The sequence below is a fragment of the Pocillopora damicornis genome, chromosome 10 (assembly GCF_964200805.1).
Source record: "Pocillopora damicornis chromosome 10, jaPocDami1.2, whole genome shotgun sequence".
Lineage (NCBI taxonomy): Eukaryota > Metazoa > Cnidaria > Anthozoa > Scleractinia > Pocilloporidae > Pocillopora > Pocillopora damicornis.
Genome location: NC_142679.1, coordinates 14,358,276 through 14,375,705, shown reverse-complemented (window position 1 = coordinate 14,375,705; position 17,430 = coordinate 14,358,276). Strand labels below are relative to the sequence as shown.

Sequence of the window (17,430 nt, the reverse complement as noted above, 5' to 3'; positions counted from 1 at the left end):
TTATTATTGGCAGTTCAAGACATCGGAATATCGCACAATCTGTCCAACTCTTGGCCTTATAAAGGGAGGGGAGGGGAAGAGGTTTTGATGGATAGATTGAGGGATCTGCGGGTTTGCCTCAACATATGAACGGATTACCGATTATGGATTGTGGATCGCATGCTCAGTGTTTGCCTTATTTGCCATAAGGCCTTTGCCTTATGTTTCACGTGCCGTCAGACTTCGACGATGAGAGAAAGCAAAAAGACCTCTCCTGACCGATAGACCCTGACTAATGAGCAATTCCTCTGTGATGTTATAACGTTACTTTCTCAAACACTAAGGCAGAAAACTTCGTGTAAAACCTTAAAACTTTCCAGGACAATTAAAAGCAAAAAAGGGCAAATTATTCCTCGAAAACTTTTATATTGACGCGGATCGGGATTTGAAAGAAAATAACTTCCGTTCAACGGGTCGGGCAGAATAATAGCCTGGATCGGCGGACTTACATACCCCTAATCACGCCGTTTCCTCCCCTAAAATCGTCTTCCTTAACTCTGTAAACCCTACACTGGACGATCAGACAGGTTGCTCACACTAACTGGAAATGTTTTGTCGTTTTGGTTGTTTCTTATTACAAAGTAAAATCATCAAAAGTGTTTTTTATAATTTTAATTCACCGTTCAGAAAAAAAGTCTCAATGAGTTGCACAATGATGAACCGTTAACAGCTCGATTTTTAAAGATGACTTATTTTATGTGTATTTTTTTCCAGACTTAAGCATCAATTGCCGTGCATTACTGTTTGACTGAGTAGCGAACATCTGAACATAACAGATAGTTCGTCGCCCCCAGGAGGCTGGAAGCGACGATAAGCTGAATCCTACACGCCTTTTGATTTGTTCTCTCTACTAATCTATTGTAGGACAGACGCATAGATGACGTCACCAATAACAAATATTTGCTTTTTTATTACATAAAACAAATAGACTGCATTTTGACGTGGGTCTGTTCAGTAATAGATCACAGAAGACATCCAAATATGATAAAAACGTCAGCGACACACTCGGTTGCTCCTTATGCACCACTTCTTTGTTCTTGCCACATTTTGACGTCTGATCTGTGATCTATCACTGAGCAGACCCACGGCAACATGGGAGCTATTTGTAAATTACTCTTCACAAACGAAATCACTCACACAACACAAGAAAACAAGAACATCGACAACAAGTTAAAGTTGAGGGAACTTCATTTGAGGAATCTTTCTAAAAAATGAGCGTAATTACTTTTTGTATTCTTCTAAAAGAGCCAGGATCTTTGTAAAATTCTTGTCCTTCGCGATATCATAAGCTGTTTTTCCTGTTTCATCTTCTATAGTTGGATCTGCTCCCTGGTTAGAGAGAGAGTGAAAATGTTATGCAGTGGATATCTGGCACGCTGAGTACGTATACTGGGTCTTTGTATGTATCTCTTCTCAGCGAAGGAGTTTTGAGGGAAAATAAGAATGTCAATGTGAGGTCTACTTTGAAGCCGTTCCTTGGGTTGTCGATCGGAACGTAATGTTACTCTCAAAAGAAGTTTCTTCTGAGGGAGAGTTCGAGCCTCATCCGAAGATAACACCTTTAAAAACGTCACAGACCTTTACTGCGCAACCTCAACCGGAAATGCTCTAAGGTCATGGTCTTAATGACCAAAATTATTTAGCTTCCTTTTTCTCTGTTATTAGTGGTATTATTTAAAAATGGCCACTCGGCGAAAATTGCTTGATGTCCTCTTGTGGCTTGCTCAAGGTGTTTAGTGTGTAATCGGGATGTGATGGCAGCCCGAATGAAAAGCAAAGAAAGGTTCAGCCGAGTAGATCGTAACCCGTCCCAAACCTCACTCCTCTATTTCTTTTTGCGTTAGCACCACGCCCCTCCACCTAGCCCTGTTTAGTAACTGAACGCCTGGTTAATCCTATTGTTTAAGCGGACCGTTCAACGCAATGCATAAAAATCATGCACCATCTACCTGCCCCCCCCTCCCATCTAAAAATATGCGCTTTGAACACGTGTCTAAGATTGTACCTTCTACAGTTTGAAGGATATGGAAAAAAATTGGATAGTTGCCTGGTCAGTCTTCGAAATGACTCTGTTTAACCCTTTACCTCTCATTAATGACCAGAAGGAAATTTCTCCGTACAATATCAATACAATATCAAGCACATAAGTGATGAGAATAAAGTAAAACATCAATTAGGGGATTATTAGTTGATCAAATAACAAATTCTCCAAATTTATATCATAAGAATTGTATGTCAGACAGTAAAGAGAATTACTATTGAGATCATGGGAGTTTAAGAATTAATTTCGAGCACATTTCCGCATGGAAAACACAAATTACCCTGCAACATTTACATCTGTCGGTTCAGCAAGATAACACACCTACCTCTTTCAAAAGAAAAGCTGCCGTGGGAAGATGATCTTTATCAACTGCGGCCATCAGTGGAGTCATACCATCCAGGTCTTGGAACTGGAGGGAGAGGAAACAGGTTTTTAAAGAGAAACAGAAATAAAAATCACGCCTGTATCATGAACTATTGACGAGAATGAACATTAGGCTTTTTAAGTTGAGAAGATGGATGACTGTACTCCCTTCTAAAAATACAACTGCGTACCATGGTAACTAATATTGTTTATTTAAAACTAGTGAGGGTACCTTTGCCCTTTTGTTTGAGATAGGTCGTCTTTCATTACCATGTCCTTGTAATACACGTGGTGTTTTTAGATCACCATGAAGGTGTTGAAAAATGAACTCCAAACCAACCGTTACGAACAAAAGCGGAAAGCGTGGAATGAATATTGATAACCTCAAAACGTGCAAGTATTTGACATTAGGAAACATGTTACTGGACATCCTCCGAAGACTATGTGTTTTCAGATTAAATTAAGGCATGATTTTCCGCGATAACAGCTGCTCGGGTCAACTTACACACCAAGTAATAATAAAGTACTGTTAAATGTGTCTTTCAAGGGGGTCTGTTTGGAAATAGGATCTAAAGCACGCGAGCCGGCGGGCTTGGTACAAGCAGGATAGCGCATAACAGTCATAACAAGCCTTTTCCGTTCAGCTGTCGGGTCTATACTATGATATTTATAATAGTAATTGAACTGAGTGGTGTGTAATTTGGTCTGAAATAATATGCGTGATTTCAAAATTGATTTGAAAGTTTGATTTCAGACAAAAATTGCACGACACGAAGTTCAGTTACCACTTTATTACATCTATTTTGAAATCGCAAAATTCAGTTGCTCGGATAAAGGATTTTTGGTCTTTACAAATGCGTGTTGATCCAGTGGTGAACTGATTTGTAGAAAGTTGCAAAAGTTGTGTTTCAATTGGATTGGTTTCTTTAAACAAGCAATTGGTTGTTGTATTTTAAAATCTTCCTCATTGGCTGATAAAAAGATGCGATTTAAAGCAAAAAATTGGTGCGATTCGTGAATAAATCGCACCAATGAGAGCCAATCAGATTACAAGGATCACCAGTGCTATCAAAATGGATGTAATAATGTCTGATATCTGGCGCCGTCCTAAACTATATTTAGCAAGGTGAAACAGGAGAATTAGTTATTTGCTGGCAGGATAAATTATAAAATCTCTAAAAGAGGAAAAGATAAATCCAGAGGGCGATGGCGAATTTCTTCCGTCAAGACTTGACAAAGGAGTCGGCTGTAAATGTCATGATTAGGCAAAGATATAATCATGGTTCCAAAACCACCATATGACTGTATTTATAAAATATGTTCTTACATCAATGATGGCCATGTTGTCTAACAGAAATCTAACGATCGGAACTTTTCCTGCATCAGCGGCGTAATGGAGAGCATTTCGCCCATGTCTCACCTCAGCGTTGATTTCAGTTCCCTGCGAAAGAATACTTCGTGAGATCGTCACCGCTCCAGGGACGAGGACTGGGTAAGATAGAAGAAGAGAGAGTTCGAGAGAGGGGAGGGACGGGCCATATCATTTGACCTCGGTCAACAATACTCACCACTTAAAAAAGATACCCCCTTGCCTTCTGTGCAAAGCTGTTCAGCGTCCTGATGTTAAATTTCTCCCAACACGCCTAAAAGCTCTCATTTGTGAAATATTCTAGCAGACTACTAGTACAGTTTCGCTTCTTCCAAGCTATCGCCCGACTTTCCTACGCTGTGACGATTTTTCTATTGCCAGGCATCGCTCCCAAGAGCATGCAACATACTGTTGTGATTCTTTACCCAAGACATCGACACTGGTTTTAGTTTCAAAGCACTAGTTTTACTTTTATACTAACAAATAGCCAACAGAAGCGAAGCCTGCATAGTACTTAACGACTTCACGGCTTCAATCTGGCTCTGGAGAACTCACCGGCCTTCTTAGATGTTTCTCGACATAAATTAAATCCCCAGTCTGAATGGCCTGGATAAACTGTTCGCTGGCGCTCATGGTTCAAGCAGACTGTCAACTGGCTTCAAAGTAGCTACAGGACACTTATGGATATCAGCGAACAAACTAACAGATGTATTCACGTACAGACTCTTTGGCTGAATTCTTAACAATGTTAATTATCAAATTCTTAGGCTCGGGTCATGCGTGTTGGCAAACGCACTGATCCGTTCAATTTTGATTAATTATCAAGATAAGAGACTTTGTTAAAAACTTTGTCTGTTTTACTCAAAGCGCCGATGGGGGGTTTATTGGGTTCTGTTACCGTAGGCGCAAACAAACAAACAGATTTAAAACGCATCTCGATAAAAAGTTGTAGATCTTGTTACGATGAGCTTATAGTGTGTTCTGTGGAGGGAAAATACGTTCGTTTTAACAAGAGAAAAAACCCAATAGAGTTCATTAAAAATTTCGTTATCAACAGTCACAATGGGTCCCAGGTGGCTTATCTCGCGTCGTTTTCGAAGTGTTTCTTTTGTGACGTCATGACTGGTTGCAGTTGGCAACATTTCCTTGAAAGGCTATGATACTCGCTTGAGATCATGTTCAAAACATAACAGAGATCAGTCAGACAGGCCTAAAAAGGTACAATGTTTTTGAAATATTTTACCTGGTGGGTCTTCATTAAAAAACGCATATCACATGGGCGTGAGCGAAATGCAGTTAATGATGTCAGATTGGTCATTCTGATAGAATTTTTGAAGATGTGGCGGTTTTAATTCCGATTTCCCTTTTTTCTACGAGTTATGCTTTATCATAACTTTTAATTTCAAAATGTGTCAACGAACGCAAATTTTCGACAAATATCTGGCTTCCAGTGTTAGACATCGCCACTTAAATGTAAAGGTAAATACTTACTGTCAAAGAAAAACAAATACACAAACAAACAAGAACAGAATCCCGTTACCCTGCCAAGAAAATTTATCTCAAATTTCAAATACAAAAAGACGCAGATCGCTCCAGTCAATTGCTTTGGCAGACAGACACTCTTCTCATTTGTCGAGTTGTTTTTTATTTAAAAAACAACAAGGACCGGGTTATCTAGTGAGATAAAAAGGTTACCAACCCAAAGTAACCTCCTGGGTTAATTTCCCCCTCCTGGGTGGGGATGGGAGAAGTGTAGAGACTAAGACCATTGTAAGCACTGGAATGATTCGAACTTTTAGTCAGTACCAGTATCTCGCTATTGGGTTTACCTGCATTTAATTCCACTTTAAAAAGGGGTAGGAGAGAATATCAATGTAACATATTTTTTAGTTATAACTTATTTTTATCAATACTTTCTGTCTTGTACATGAAGTTCTCGCCGCTCAATCAGAGGTACTACAGCAGGCGATCTTTCAATCTTTCAGTTTTGGGGAGGGGGGGGGGGGACTTCATAGAGCCGTTGACCGGTTTCAAGTCCAACGTACTTTTGTAAACAAGAAACTGTCTGCCTCACTCTGTGGACAAAAATTAATTCACTCCATGGTGGTACAAAAACTTTACTATTGCTGTCGTTTACTGCAGTACTTTCACAGAAAAGACATATATTTCCCGCTCTTGCACTTGGGCGTGACTAACATCTTGAGCTCATCAGGGAAAGGCTAAAGTCTTAAAAAAATTGAGCTTATCCTGAAGCTACCTTTTGACTAATTATGAACCTCTAACTTGCTAAGTCGTCAGTTTAAACAGTTAACTGAATTTAATTCAAGATCACTTTAATAGTGTAGTGGCCTTTCAAAGGTCAACCAGTGAGATCAGATTGGCAATAGTTATCATAACATCACTTCAACTGGCAATTGGGATATTCTATGACACAAACACAGTGATAACCAAGGCTGGTCAGAACTGCTGGCCATTCAGGCCCAGTGGGCTCGCTGAACACTGAGTCCCCTGGACTTCAGTCTGAGTTTTGATTCACTGTGAGGAATTATGTAACCAACATAATGAAGTTTTGCAAAGCACAGTGCCTAATTGTAGGCACTTCCAGATACCCCTTTGAACATGTTTGAAAAAACTTGATTAGGAAGACAATCTTATCAAAACTTGCAGTATTTATTGGCCTACAAGACAGCATTACCACAGTGTGATAAATTTTATACAAAAGGAAACAGTAAATTTCAAAGATCAAGCACTAGCACGAGGAGGTAGAGATGGGGAACACATACCCCATTGAGAGGGAACATCAATATATCTATACCCCATATCTACTTAAGTAATTTGATCTTGAGAGAGGACCAGCAAATTTGTGACTCTAGACTTGTGTAGCGACAACCTGGATTACAACACAACAGGCAAGGTCAGAAATTAAACAGATTGCTTATAGCCTTTAATACAATCCAACAAATTTCATTGTGACAACTCAGTAATAATAAAACACTTGAAAGTCAAATTCTAAAAGCTATTAACTAGGTTTTTGTCCATGTTTAGTTTTATCTTTGTACAAAAATGCTTCATTCTGTTATCAATGACCAATGGAAACTTGTAGGCTTCTTCCTCTAGCTTCACGGAAAGAAATTACTATCATTACTATTGATTCTTCTGGCAGCCATTGCCTCTGTTGGAGAAGGAAAAGAAACAGATGTTACTAAGAGAGAGGAAATACCACTGAATGAGATGCTAGTGCACTGCAAGGTTGCAGGGTTACTCCTGGCATTTCATCATATTCTCCAAACAATTCATCAGTATGTACTTCTACTCCTGAGGTGGAGTGAAGCATTGTATTAGTGACATGTTTTTCCTAAGAACACAGAACATTGAGCCACCAGGGTCATGCAACCAAATCTCTTGAAGCAGAGTCTAAGGGGCCAACTGGAGGTCACTAGAAAGGGGGAAAAAAAAAAGGAGAGAGACATACCTTTTTTATTGGCAATCTACTTGAGAAGACTTTTAATCTCATCTGTCTCTGCACATTCAATATAAGAGCTACCATCTGGAGCCTTCAAAGTCTTATCAGCACCCTGGATTGAAAAATGCACAGTGGGTCATAACTGTAGAATTGAATTGTAATGAAGCTCATAATATTGGGCAAGGTGAAAGAAAATTTTGTGATTATCTCTTGAGATGCTGTCAGCACTCTAAGGTGATATTGCATCCAAATGTGGCCACAAAAACAAGCAAACTACTTGATGCATTGGAAAATGTGAACAGACTAAGGTGTGATTGCTTTTTGTTTAATAATCATCTGATTGGTTGAAAGAGTGGTACAAGTTTTCTGGATCAATCATGAAGCGAAGTTAAGTAAAACCAGAGCAATTCTGGAATAATTTCAATATTTAATTAAAAATTGCTCTAAATACAAATTTTTGAGGCCAACCCTCTTTTTATTGTTGATTAGAATATTTTGTCAGTGGGTTGTGTAAATATGATTAATGGCCCTCATCAATCTTGGTTTTTGGATGCATTGATTACAAGAGGAAACTCTTGCCCTTGCAGAGTTCTCTTACCTTTTCAAGTAGTAACTTGACGCAGTCTGTGTTACTTTCATATATACTTGCTAACAGAGGAGTGATTCCATATTTGTCTGCACGCTTTGATATAGATAATTAATACCATTAGTTCATATGACTCATATGGAAAAAGCTACCTAAAATACACTGTTGTTCAGGATAAGTAATCCAGGATCTTTTCACTTGAATGTATGATAAGAGACCCAAATTGAACTCTACCAACTCTTCAACATAACCCTAAGTACTAAATAACAGCAATCATACAAATGCATACAAAATCATCCTTATAGTTTGCCAGAGCAAGCAAAGCTACATCAAGGGGAAGGTAAAATAAAGGCCATTTCTCCCCTAATGCAGCTCATGGGTGGAGAGGGTGGGTGAATTATGACAAAGGCAGGTTCTCAGGTTGAAAGGGAACTAAAAGTGATATTACAGAATAAGAAATGAGTACAACATGATCAGTGCAGAGTTGATGAGTAACCAACAGATGCTTTTTTAATACACTGCCATTGGATAATATCCAATACTTCACAACTGTTTAACCCTCTAACTCCTCAGAGTGATAAGCATCTAATTTCTCCCCACAGTATCACCCCTAAACCAAACATTAAGTTCATGAGAATAAAGGAAATGATCAGAAACTCAAGAAGCTCTTGATTGTTAGACAACTTCTCCTTGCAAGCACCATATAAAATGTATACAGAAGAACAGTATAGAAAACTTGCATAAAGATGTTAGGGTGTAAAGGGTAAATTTTTTAAATTCAGAACTGACCCTTTACTTAAACAGGCTTTTGTAAGACTGAGAGTAACAAAATTGATAGGAAAACTCACATTTATGTCTGCTCCTTTCGAAAGAAGATACTCAATTACATTACTTTGTCCATAATCTGCAGCAAAATGTATCCCACTTCTTCCATTCAGTATTTCTGCATTCACATCAAAACCCTTAAAAATAAAAGTATTATGAATATTTAAACCCCATACCTGTTTTATAATTAAATAGACACTACTAAAGAATTTACTCAACCATCCTTGCGGATTTTTTGTGGAATAAATAGGCAGTTTTTCATGCAAGGTTGTAATAACTAGTAAGCATAGCTGGCGGTTTTGTTCGGGAGCACCTGAGCAAACTGTGAAGCAGCAAGGGGAGTAATATGGAGGCCTTCTTTTAGAGAAAAAAATCTAAGAATTTAGTTGACATGGAGGAAACTGTCTATATTACATTAGCATGTGTCTGTATTGGAGAGTTGTCTATATTAGGAAAAATGTTTGTGTTTCTTGAAAGTGATGTGGAAATTTTAGTGTTCTCAAAGCTTTGTCTCTACATATGGGTTTTGGGAGAATTTGACACAGTTGTACAAAGCAAATTATAGTCAAGGGTTTTCATGACTTTTGATACTTCTTTTGCATTAGCTATTTCATTTGTACTACAATGCAGGCTTAGTAAACCCTTTACACCCAAACAATTGCAATTTCCATTGTAAGCAGTGTCACTGATGTACCTAGATGCACATTTTTCATCTCTCAGGCTGTGGCTTATGTACAAAAGCCATTTTATCCAAACTCCCTATAATCTGGAAACTGTGTAGATTTGTTTCTGTTTTGAAAATTTTCATTTTCAAATCATTTAATTTTTCTATTTATGAAAATTAAACTTCAGTCACAACAGTCTATGCAAATAGGGTTCATAGTTCATAAATTGTTGTATTGTATTCATTTATCTCATCAGAGCTTGTGTACAATTTCTGCCTAGGACATTTCTCAACATAAACAAAAAATGTTACCTTCACATCCAAACAATTTGTCTATCCTTCAGAAAGTTATGTTTGAAAAACACTCCAGCTCATAGAAGATTGTAAATAATTAAACAATATGCGACGTGGCTTTGAAGTCACATTACATACACCAATAAACTTCAATGTAATAATACTGAAAGTAAAAAATTCCGAAAGCAGTCTGAACTCCTTGTCTTCGAATCGCATTGCTTAAGGTGTTAAGATATTTGTAACTAATGGCACATTCTAATAAAAGATAACTTTGCTTCAATAAATACTTTACGTGGTTCAAGTACAAGCGATGCACATGTTAGTTTCGTTACCAAAAGACATTTGCATACATGTTTAATGGTACTGTATCCAGACAAGATTGATGTCTAAATTTCTAACAAAAGCTCCAGAACGTATACAAAACTGAAACTACGTCCCTACAATTGAAGCAAGTTCCCTTAGAACCAGTTGTAGTGTTTTAAAGGAATCGAATACGTAACTATAGAGATCAAGAAACCTTGCGAAATTCGAGAAGCAAAACAAGACGGCAATAATCTGCAATAATCCGAAAGCCTAGCAAACCTTGCACATTACAATTTTCTACAAAAACTTCACAAATTGCCCAGATGTAGAGGGTGAGATTCACCGGAAGATACTTATTTTCAGATCAATACTGTTTCCAATGCGTAGCATTTTCTAGAAAGCTTTGACGTTTTGCACACCAGCCAAAGCAAGAAATTGGGACCATTTGGAATCGGACATCACACCCACAAGCATAGACAACGAATTATTATTGTTCACTTGCTCAGTTTTTCTCACCGGTTTCTCCATGATATCTTTCACTTGATCAAGATCGCCATTCTTGCAGGCCCATACAAGTTGCTCGCCCATGTCGGAGGTGCAAAAGTAAAAAAATATATATTCCTAGATCGAGATCTCTTCAAATGTCTCTCTCCCGGCAGTTCTCGTGCCTAAGAGGAAATACCCATAAGTCTCTTCGACAACTCAAGGGACAGATCACGGGATCTTACAACATGCTAGTTCTTGGGAGTGTTGTCTTTGCGGGTCTGGATCAGCTCGGCGTGAGTTTTAAATCATGGACGATCGATTAATGGTAAGCACTACCTAATAAGGAATCCAAAGGCTTTTTTGTTTAGTATTTTTTTCCTTTTCCAAGCCGTATTCCTTTTCCTTGAGGCATCAATTTGATTTGCAACTGTCTGGAGTTACCTAACATACAGGTCTGCCTCAGCCTTCCAGCTTTTGGTTGCTACTTTATAATATTGTCTTATTGCTTTCCAGAAACCTGTCTTTGTCGCTGCTGGTGTCGTCATAGTCACTATGGCGTTTGGAGTGGTAACTTTCTTTCTTAGAAAACAAGGAAATGGAAAGAAGAACAGACCTGTTGCGTTAGATCCGCAGAAAAAGATTCCATTTAAACTCGTTGACAAGAAGGTAAGTGCGTACAAGTTACCCGAGAGAGGCATCAGAACTCACTTTTTTTTATTATTTCCTGGGGATTCTCTGCCAGGGAGAGGTATCTGCCGAGACAGGAGGAAGCCTGTCACTTACTTGGTTTAAAATACATGAATGTGGTTATGAACCATTACATGGTTTCGGTTTCAATTTCAATCTATGTAGTGTTTGCTCTCTGTTGATCCACTGGAATTCCTTTCACATAGAGGATACCTTTTCCCAGCCAAAGATATGCAACAGGCTAGGGATTTCTCTGACAAGGCTTTGATATGAGTTGGAAAGGGTATGAAAAAACTGCCATTTTATCATTTAGTTAAAGGGCCCCGCCCATTGAAGTTTGAGTAAAAAGGGTATGGGAGAGAGAAGGCAGTATGGTTTCTGTATAGAATACTTCTTTTCTTTCCCTATATGTTATCATGAAATGTTCAATTGATGGAATGTCTTATTATGAGTTATCAGGAGGATACCTTTTATTAGACAACAGTAGTAAATAAAGGGCAGGTGGAATAGTTGCCCTGCATCAGCAAGCAAAGCAGGCAATTTTCTGTTTATGAAGTTGAAATTTGTTATAGGTTTACTAATATAACCTCAGTGGCAATTTTGAAAAGTTTTCATTTTAAGCCAGAGCTCTTGGTGGGAAGGGGGAGGGGAGAGTTAAATGAAGGGTAAAAAGCATGGGTTTGGACACGGGTAAAGTGTTCCTTTGCCACACTTTGTTCAATCCCCTCTCCCCCTTTTCCATACTTTGTTCAGTCCCCTCTCCCCCTTTACCACACTTTGCTTGGTCCCCTCTCCCCCTTTACCACACTTTGTTCAGTCCCCTCTCCCCCTCTACCACACTTTGTTCAATCCCCTCTCCCCCTTTACCACACTTTGTTCAATCCCCTCTCCCCCTTTACCACACTTTGTTCAATCCCCTCTCCCCCTTTACCACACTTTGTTCAATCCCCTCTCCCCCTTTACCACACTTTGTTCAGTCCCCCCCTTTACCACACTTTGTTCAGTCCCCTCTCCCCCTTTACCACACTTTGTTCAGTCCCCTCTCCCCCTTTACCACACTTCGTTCAGTCCTCCCCTCCCCACCTTACCTGTCTTTTCCTAAAATTCAAAGAGGATTTTTTCAAGGCTCTATGGAAGAGCTCTTGATATGCAGAGTATTTCACATGATAAAAACCTGCTGATACCATTAATTTTTGCTCAAACATGACTGGCAGTGGGAGAAAAAGTGAACTTTGCGATTCTATGTTCATTACAGATTGTTAGTCATGATACAAGAAGGTTTCGATTTGAGCTCCAGTCTCCCGAACACATACTTGGACTTCCTGTTGGTAGGTTTAATTTTTGCTTTTTATTCAAGTAAGATTTTTTGTTAATTTTTAAAAATCCCACTAGTATACTGTGTCAGCTTTTACAGTAAGTACCTGAGGGGTAGTAATTACCAAATTGTTATTCCATGTTTTTGCAGTGTATGAAATGTTGATTCTTTATTCTGGAACAGTTGTTCATTAAAATTTTGAAAATTTGCTCTCTGTGCTTCAGGTAATCACATGTATCTCAGTGCTAAAATAGATGGAAGTCTTGTTATCAGGCCATACACACCAGTGACCTCTGATGATGAAGTGGGATATTTTGAGCTGGTGATCAAGGTAAACCATTCAGATCTTTGATCTTCACTCTCTTCATATGTGCATGTCTTAAGTTTTTCTCTTGGTTATAATTATAACAGATCTTCAAGTATACAAGTATTAGTCTTTTTAGAGCGTGATTAGGATTAATTATATAACTTTACCTGGGTAGATTGGCTCAAAAAGAGGTCAAAAGATGCCTCCTTGAAAATGGATGACCACATGAATGGTCTAAATATTTTATGCATTGAATCAAACTGAAAATGGGGACACTTTTGGCTCAAAATATATGCAATGTTTGACTAGCTTTAGAGCAACTATGGCAATTTTTGTAAAGCTTAACTTTGCAGTTGAAATGTGCGTAAAGAATTATTTCATGAAAAAATTTAGCATATCTGAGAAATGATCTGCCTTTCATTTGTTTTCAATTCATTTCTGTTTAAGGTTTATTTCAAGAATGTACATCCTAAGTACCCGGATGGTGGCAAAATGTCACAGTATCTAGATTCCCTAGAGATAGGTGACACAGTTGACATCAGGGGACCATCAGGAAAATTAACTTATGTAGGGAGGGGTGAGTTGTTTAGTTTTCAGATTTGCTTTGTTGCCCTTGATGCATTGATCAATTTGAAGTTTCAACATTCCTCCTGTTACCCCCTCTCCCCCCCCCCCCCCCCCCCCCTTCAGCATACTCCTGGGTTTTTGAACATTTAAAAGATTGGCTTGCTCTATTTCCCCCTTCCCACTGCCTTTGGGCTAAAATTGTGTTTAAATGCCCCACCCAATTCTTTGTGTGATCAATGAATGTTGTAGAATTTAGTGAAGTTATATATTAGTTTTTGGTGCTGTTGTTGGGTTTTTGGCTTGTAAGCATCATTCTATGATGCAAAAAATTGCCTTTTAAGGCATTTGCTTACAAAAGTGGACACAACCTCCAAATTCCTCCAATGAAACATGTGTACTACAAGTGGAAAGACTTACATTTCCAGTTCAAATGCGCCACTCCACCCAGATAAGGTTCACATTCCCCACCCCCTGGGTGAGTGACTATTCACTAGATAATTAAAGACATTACCCTTGACCTCTTAATTGGATCTGGAGGAAAAGAAATGATAACATTTAGGATCATTTTAGTTACTGACTGATGTTATAAATTTTGCCTTTAAATACAGGAAAATTTGCTATAAAGGAGAATGCAAAGGAACCCAAGTTTAGAACAGCTAAGAATGTTGGTTTGATTGCAGGGGGAACTGGTATGTGAGATTGACTTTTTAGTTCAGACTCCTACAATCTGATTGTCAATTCTCTCCTCTAGCTGCTACACTTTTCCTTGTAAATTAGATAGGTGAACTTGGTGTTAGATCAAGATAGCAACTTCTACCTGGAGTGAGTATTCTCATCACCTGTTAGCTGGATAATGTATTGGTATAGTTGGGAGAAGTTCCATGTCAATCACTTTTGGGAGTTAAAGGGTTAAATTCAACGTGGGTTCTCTAGGTAAATAAACTTGACTTGAAAGATTGGCTTGTTCTATTTCCCCCTTCCCACTGCCTTTCGGCCAAAACTGTGTTCAAATGCCCCACCCAATGTTGCACAATTCTTTGTGTGATCAATGAATGTTGTAGAATTTAGTGAAGTTATATATTAGTTTTTGGTGCTGGTTATCATTTCATATCATCATATCATCATATCATTTACCAAGATCTCCTTGAAGATAAGTTTTGTGTGGGTTCATGTAATAAATAAATGTACTCTGTTGTGTGATTCTGTTTATTTTGTAAGTTTCTTTATGTTCTGTACTGTAGGCATAACTCCCATGTTACAGATCATAAGTGCAGTGATTAAAGACAGTGAAGATAAAACCAACATTACTCTCCTGTTTGCTAACCAAGTATGTGCATCTGCATCAGGAAAGTATTCAAGACATCTTTGTGGTCTAACCTCCCATGAACTTCAAGTCTACTTTCCTCCTTCCTTCTTAAGTCTGGGTATATAAGTATTTATTCCTTTCAGGTTACATCAATTCTTTTCCACGTTGAGCTAAGTAATTGATTTGCTTTTCTAACCTACCCAAGCTATCATAGTTTACATATTAGTTTTCTTGTGGATGTGACTTTTGTTCATGAAAAGGGCAGCTACTTCTCAACAATCTGTTGGATAGGCTTGAATTTCAATGTTGCATTACTGCACTTGTCAGTGATAAGGTATAAAAGTTTTAATTTGCTTTTGTGGATCACTTTTGGCCTAATTATCCAAAAAGTTCTGGTAAACCATCTAACACTTTCTATGTGAACACTATTATGCATATTCTTCACACTGTTCTCCACTGATTTCTTTTGGTACAAACAAAAAGAATTTGTTTAACAATCAAAAGCATGTAAAGTTGGTGATCATGAAGTTTTTATTAACATGACCTTATTTTGGGTTTCAGACTGAAAGAGATATCCTTGTACGACCCGAGTTAGAAGAGCTGGATCAGGAATGTGAGAATTTCAAGCTTTGGTATACACTTGACAAGCCACCTGACGGTATTGATCAAATTGTCTGAGCTTTTTAATGAAAGTTCCATTGGATATATGTATATTTGCACATTTGATATTTGAAACTCCAATGAAGGAATGCACTAAAATATTCCTTTATTGATGTTCAATTTAAAGGATGGCCATACAGTTCTGGATTCATCAATGACACAATGCTCAAGGAACACATGCCGCCACCTGGACCAGACACTCAGATACTGATGTGTGGACCTCCTCCTATGATCAACTTCGCTTGTATCCCTAACTTAGAAAAACTGGGTTACACCTCTGATATGTATTTTCCCTTCTAAATACACTGACATGATAAGGAAAGTAGGATAGCAGAATTTGTCAGAGATGGCAGATCTTAAACAGGAGTAAGGTGTGATACTCTAGGGTGTGTCACCAGCAGTATGGGGGGAGAAAAGTGTACCACTCTCTTCAAATGCATAACACTAACCAACAAACTGCTCTGGTTTGCTTGGAGTTAAGTTTCAATCCTGCTAGCTTGTGATTTGATAATCTTCTCATTTCCAACAATTTGCTGTAATATGTGGATTTAATATGTCCCCTCCCCTTGCCAAAATTTGATTTTACAGTCTTTACCAAACTTTTGGGAAGTTCTGGTTTTGATTTTACTAAAAAAAATGATATATTTGTCATTTGAGCATATCATTGACCAATTCTTTATCTAACAATCCACCTGACTTTGTGAGTACTTTTCTGATGACCACAAAAGAAAAATGGTTTTATTTTCCAGTGTGAGTCATTGTGGTGCATATTTTACTATTGTATGAGCTTAACACTTGAAATGAAAAAAAATGATAAATTCACCTTTTGTCATGGTGACAATTAAGTTTAACACTTGAACCCTTGAGGGCGACTTGCAGATCATTTCTCCTTACAATATCACTAAAAAGGAAATGATCTTCTGCTGATTGAAGAAGACCTTGATTGTAAAAAAAATTCTCCAGATCAGTTCCGCAGAAAATGTGAAGAGAACAGTGTAGAGAATATGAAAACTAATTCAAGGGTGTAAGAGATTAATAAAACTGTAATTATTAGAGCACGATATGAGTTTGCATCAGGTTTGTGCGGTAAGCAAATAACGAACAAATTATAAACTTGTCTTGAGACAAGAATTCTTGGACAAAATTTCCTATTTTGATACTCTTAACTTTTAATTTCTGTTGATTTGTGAGCTTTCATTTGACCTTTTTGTCCAAAGAACTGACCTATATAATCCCCATGACCATTAGGAGATTATCACGTTAATTCTCCTATCTTTCAAACTGATTGTAGTGAATGTCACGTATCGTTGAAATATGTAAAAAATGGCCTCTATTTGGCGCGAAAATATGCACGGATATTTGTCCGCAGCCCCTATCTGTTTCAAGATGCGTACAGTTTCGAGAAACAGATCATGTCTAAGGAAAAATATACAAGCATATTTTCGCGTAAAGTAGAGGCTATTGTGTTTATTATCCTTCAAATATTTTGCAAAGGAAGTGAAAAAATGTTTACGAACAGCCCTACTGTATACAGCGTGGGATGTTTTCTTCTAGGTGTTCCCTGCAACGACTTCATGAACAGAAAACTAATTTGAGTGGCCGTTTTAACGGAGTGAAATCATTAAGGTATCCTCTTTTTGGGATTTGAAAATATGGCCGTTCGCCGTATGAACAGGTGAGCGTATTAGCCACGGTTTTTAAAAATAAACTTTCTGGGTATGTTGCCGCACCGATAAAAGAGGGCTGTATTAACGAGGTGATTGTACTACTGAGGTGGCTGTAAGGCGAGGTTCCACCCTACTATCATCCCTTATCTACATGATCTCTGATCTGATAGAGTTCCCCGTAGGACCTCTCTTTCTTTGCCGATTTCAATGCCCAATTTTTTTACCCGCGGATACGCAAAGCATAGGAAGGAAAGTACGTGGTAACAAACCATGTGAGCCCTGATGTCCAAACCCTTACGCAGGAATATCGGGAGCTCACGTAGTTTGAAGCAATGTTACGTGGTTTTAATGTTGGGATTCGATACGCAAATTACGTGACGTTGCACGGTCTCAGGAGTCTGGGGAGAGCACGCATCTTATTAGAGACTTTCGTGGGGATTATGTTTCAATTCTGTTTCTTGGAATCGCAGGATCATTGGCTTTGAGAA

The 17,430-nt window shown here is 38.2% G+C and overlaps 3 protein-coding genes across 3 annotated transcripts; 1 reads left to right on the top strand and 2 right to left on the bottom strand.

The window, feature by feature from the left end:
* Positions 1-636: 636 nt before the first annotated feature.
* Positions 637-4,640, bottom strand: LOC113664797 (myotrophin homolog). The gene is made up of 4 exons (XM_027180423.2): positions 4,368-4,640; positions 3,771-3,884; positions 2,406-2,489; positions 637-1,368 (listed from the first exon to the last, which is right to left on the bottom strand). Exons 1-4 carry the CDS (start codon positions 4,443-4,445, stop codon positions 1,261-1,263), a joined length of 384 nt encoding a protein of 127 aa, XP_027036224.1. The 5' UTR covers positions 4,446-4,640; the 3' UTR covers positions 637-1,260.
* Positions 4,641-6,730: 2,090 nt separating this feature from the next.
* On the bottom strand, positions 6,731-10,604 carry LOC113664779 (myotrophin). The gene is made up of 5 exons (XM_027180405.2): positions 10,464-10,604; positions 8,710-8,823; positions 7,874-7,957; positions 7,285-7,387; positions 6,731-6,984 (listed from the first exon to the last, which is right to left on the bottom strand). The coding sequence occupies exons 1-4, from the start codon at positions 10,533-10,535 to the stop codon at positions 7,301-7,303; spliced, it is 357 nt and encodes a 118-aa protein (XP_027036206.2). The 5' UTR covers positions 10,536-10,604; the 3' UTR covers positions 6,731-6,984; positions 7,285-7,300.
* A 21-nt stretch (positions 10,605-10,625) lies between these two features.
* Positions 10,626-16,419, top strand: LOC113664781 (NADH-cytochrome b5 reductase 3). Its single transcript, XM_089184146.1, has 9 exons — positions 10,626-10,758; positions 10,947-11,099; positions 12,376-12,448; positions 12,660-12,766; positions 13,190-13,319; positions 13,918-13,998; positions 14,551-14,636; positions 15,177-15,273; positions 15,403-16,419. The coding sequence occupies exons 1-9, from the start codon at positions 10,741-10,743 to the stop codon at positions 15,573-15,575; spliced, it is 918 nt and encodes a 305-aa protein (XP_089040272.1). The 5' UTR covers positions 10,626-10,740; the 3' UTR covers positions 15,576-16,419.
* Positions 16,420-17,430: the final 1,011 nt, after the last annotated feature.

What these genes read in the sequence shown, in the direction of transcription:
- LOC113664797 (XM_027180423.2), bottom strand. Translation starts at nt 4,445, where the DNA reads ATGAGCGCCAGCGAACAGTTTATCCAGGCCATTCAGACTGGGGATTTA. An exon ending in AGAAACATCTAAGAAGGCCG is followed by an intron (nt 3,885 to 4,367) that starts GTGAGTTCTCCA and finishes ATTCTTTCGCAG; the next exon opens with GGAACTGAAATCAACGCTGA. An exon ending in CAGCTTTTCTTTTGAAAGAG is followed by an intron (nt 1,369 to 2,405) that starts GTAGGTGTGTTA and finishes CTCTCTAACCAG; the next exon opens with GGAGCAGATCCAACTATAGA.
- LOC113664779 (XM_027180405.2), bottom strand. Translation starts at nt 10,535, where the DNA reads ATGGGCGAGCAACTTGTATGGGCCTGCAAGAATGGCGATCTTGATCAA. An exon ending in AAGATATCATGGAGAAACCG is followed by an intron (nt 8,824 to 10,463) that starts GTGAGAAAAACT and finishes TTTATTTTTAAG; the next exon opens with GGTTTTGATGTGAATGCAGA. An exon ending in TCAAGTTACTACTTGAAAAG is followed by an intron (nt 7,388 to 7,873) that starts GTAAGAGAACTC and finishes TTTTCAATCCAG; the next exon opens with GGTGCTGATAAGACTTTGAA.
- LOC113664781 (XM_089184146.1), top strand. An exon ending in ATTAACTTATGTAGGGAGGG is followed by an intron (nt 13,320 to 13,917) that starts GTGAGTTGTTTA and finishes CTTTAAATACAG; the next exon opens with GAAAATTTGCTATAAAGGAG. An exon ending in ACTTGACAAGCCACCTGACG is followed by an intron (nt 15,274 to 15,402) that starts GTATTGATCAAA and finishes TTCAATTTAAAG; the next exon opens with GATGGCCATACAGTTCTGGA.